The 2,316-nt window shown below is 37.4% G+C and overlaps 1 protein-coding gene across 1 annotated transcript in view; it reads right to left on the bottom strand.

Annotated features, from left to right (window-relative positions):
• Window positions 1-1,483: 1,483 nt before the first annotated feature.
• The window catches only part of LOC102817496 (olfactory receptor 14C36-like), a 3,933-nt gene continuing 3,100 nt past the window's right edge, over window positions 1,484-2,316 (bottom strand). Inside the window, exons 2-3 of the mRNA XM_006877080.1 lie at window positions 1,775-1,997; window positions 1,484-1,635 (exon numbers count right to left, since the gene is read on the bottom strand). Of these exons, the coding sequence (XP_006877142.1) occupies window positions 1,484-1,635; window positions 1,775-1,997 (375 nt within the window). The remainder of the gene's footprint in view (window positions 1,636-1,774; window positions 1,998-2,316) is intronic.

Here is a 2,316-nt window from a genome sequence, read left to right as displayed (position 1 = left end):
TTTTCTTTCTTTCCTCTCATTGTAATGATCTTTTTCTTACTTCCTTCATGATGTTTTTGGTATCACCACACAACTCTTTTAATTTTTGGTTATTCGTGTCTAATGATTCAAGAATGTTTTTGAGATGCCCTCAAATTTCCCACAAATGTAGTCAGTTTGATTTCTGTGTATTATAAATGGTGAGGCGCATGTGTATAACCACATTTTAGTTTTTTAAAGAGGTATATGCAATGAATAATTCACTGGTCTTACAACATTCTGATCATTCAATCTCCAGAATCAGTTCTATGAAAAAAGGGTAATATTTTCCACTGCTAATCCTTCCTCTTTATTTTTAACCTTCCCATTCCAATATCCAGTAATTACTGGTACATCTTGAGTACATGATTTATTAATTTCAGGCTGAAGATGTTGGGTGCCCAGGACCTTAGTCTTAAGGAACATGATATAATATTCAATTGGAATAACATTGCACAAACACAATATTCTGAATCCAGAAATATATTAAAAATACATTTTTTTTTCCTCTGGATAACGTCACATATCTGAAAAAATAATTTTTATGCTCCATGATATTAGTCAATGTTAGGAGTTTATATCTTCAAATTGGAGCACTCTGGCTGCACTTCTTCCAACATTTCATACATATATATGCACATATACCTAGAGCAAGAGAGAGGAGAGAGAGAATCCTGATGCGCCACTGTGGGTTAATGTGTTGGAATGCAAAGTTGGTTTGAACCATAAATTTGGCGGTTCAGGTTCACAAGTTGCTCCACAGAAACCCTATACAGGATTACTATGGGTCAGAATCATCTCAACGGTATTTAACAACATCTATAGATATATATGAACTTTTCACTTCAAGCTTTTTGTATAAAATATTCAATAAACTTATTTTTAACAAGTTATTCATTTTATTGAATTTTAACAAATTTTTTCTCTGATAATAAGTATAATTTATGCATATATTTTCTTACCATATAGTTAGTAGGGTGAAATGTTGTGATGCTGTCATACATGACTGCTACCCCAAACAAACCAACCTTTTCAGAGCATACTTGAAGTGATATGTTTTGCTCCTCAGAAGAACATATATTTTCATAATAATTTTGTGAATGAATAAATGAGTGAATGTTTTAATTATAGAATGCTTGACATGCCTGGCACCCAACGATGGCGGTGAAGATTAGGGTAAATAATTGCGCTCGGTCTGGTGAGGACATTGTTCTGGGAATTCGCGATCCCCTCAGGAAGGAACAGGAAGGAATTGAAGTGGATGGGTCAGATAGAATCCAGTCCTCATTCTGCATATCTCAAAATTCTTAAGAAACTTCTACAGAAAAAGGGAATTCATTTTGATGAAGGAAACTTGTCTGATTTTTTTTTAAGTTTGTTCAGATGATTAGTCCCTGGTTACCTGAGAATGGAATGTTGGATGAATCAGATTGGAAAAAAGTAGGGCGTGACCTGAAACTTTGGCTTATAGATCATAGAGATCACAGCGATGATCCTGTTCCTGAATAATGCTATCACTTATTGGTATATTGTTAAACAAGCTGTACTCGTGCTGAAACTGATTTGCTTGATGGGTCTGAGAATGATTTTTGTGATTGTGATGAGTCTTCATTGCTCCTAAATGAAATGAAACCAAAAAAAAACTTGCTAACAAACATCGAGCCCCTAAGTGCATAGTGGACTTAGCTGATGTGCAAGAGGAGTCCGACTCTTCTAGTCCCGATTTTGAGAAAATGAATTCTGAAGATGAGATTACTGTAAAGGAGGAAGCCATTGGTTGCAAAGAGCCAGACTGGTTTTATAATTGCCGCCGACCGCGGCTTAAAGGGGAAAAAAGTTAGTCTGTGCATCGGCGTTCCTGCCTCCAAGCTGCTATGAAAGAGGCCCATTGGCAGGGTAATCTCTTCTTTCCTTTCCCCTCGGTTAAAGCAGGGAGGGGAACGCTTTTCATGCGGACAGCCCAGACATTTTTGTCGGGACTGTCCCCAGGAAAAGGGTTAGGAAAAACCTGATAGTATTGTTCTCTTGATGCTATTGACACATACTGGGGTCATTTGGCAAGTGCAAGGACCTTTAGAATGGATTAATTTGTCTGCTTCTTCCTCTCCCTAACCCTGCTGATGCAGTTTCTGCCAAAAGTCTTTTACTGATCGCCGGAGACTTCAGCACCGAGTTGATTGCTGTTACAAACCTCCTTTCACCTGCGTTCTGATTCTTATAGCCTACATGATGTGTTACTAACCAAGGGGCAAAGATAGTCTTTTCACAGGACATTGTAGATTCCAGACCAACTAATTC

This window comes from Chrysochloris asiatica, unplaced genomic scaffold (assembly GCF_000296735.1).
Source record: "Chrysochloris asiatica unplaced genomic scaffold, ChrAsi1.0 scaffold00441, whole genome shotgun sequence".
Lineage (NCBI taxonomy): Eukaryota > Metazoa > Chordata > Mammalia > Afrosoricida > Chrysochloridae > Chrysochloris > Chrysochloris asiatica.
Note: the sequence above shows the minus strand (reverse complement) of the source record. Positions and strands in the feature narration are given on the sequence as shown.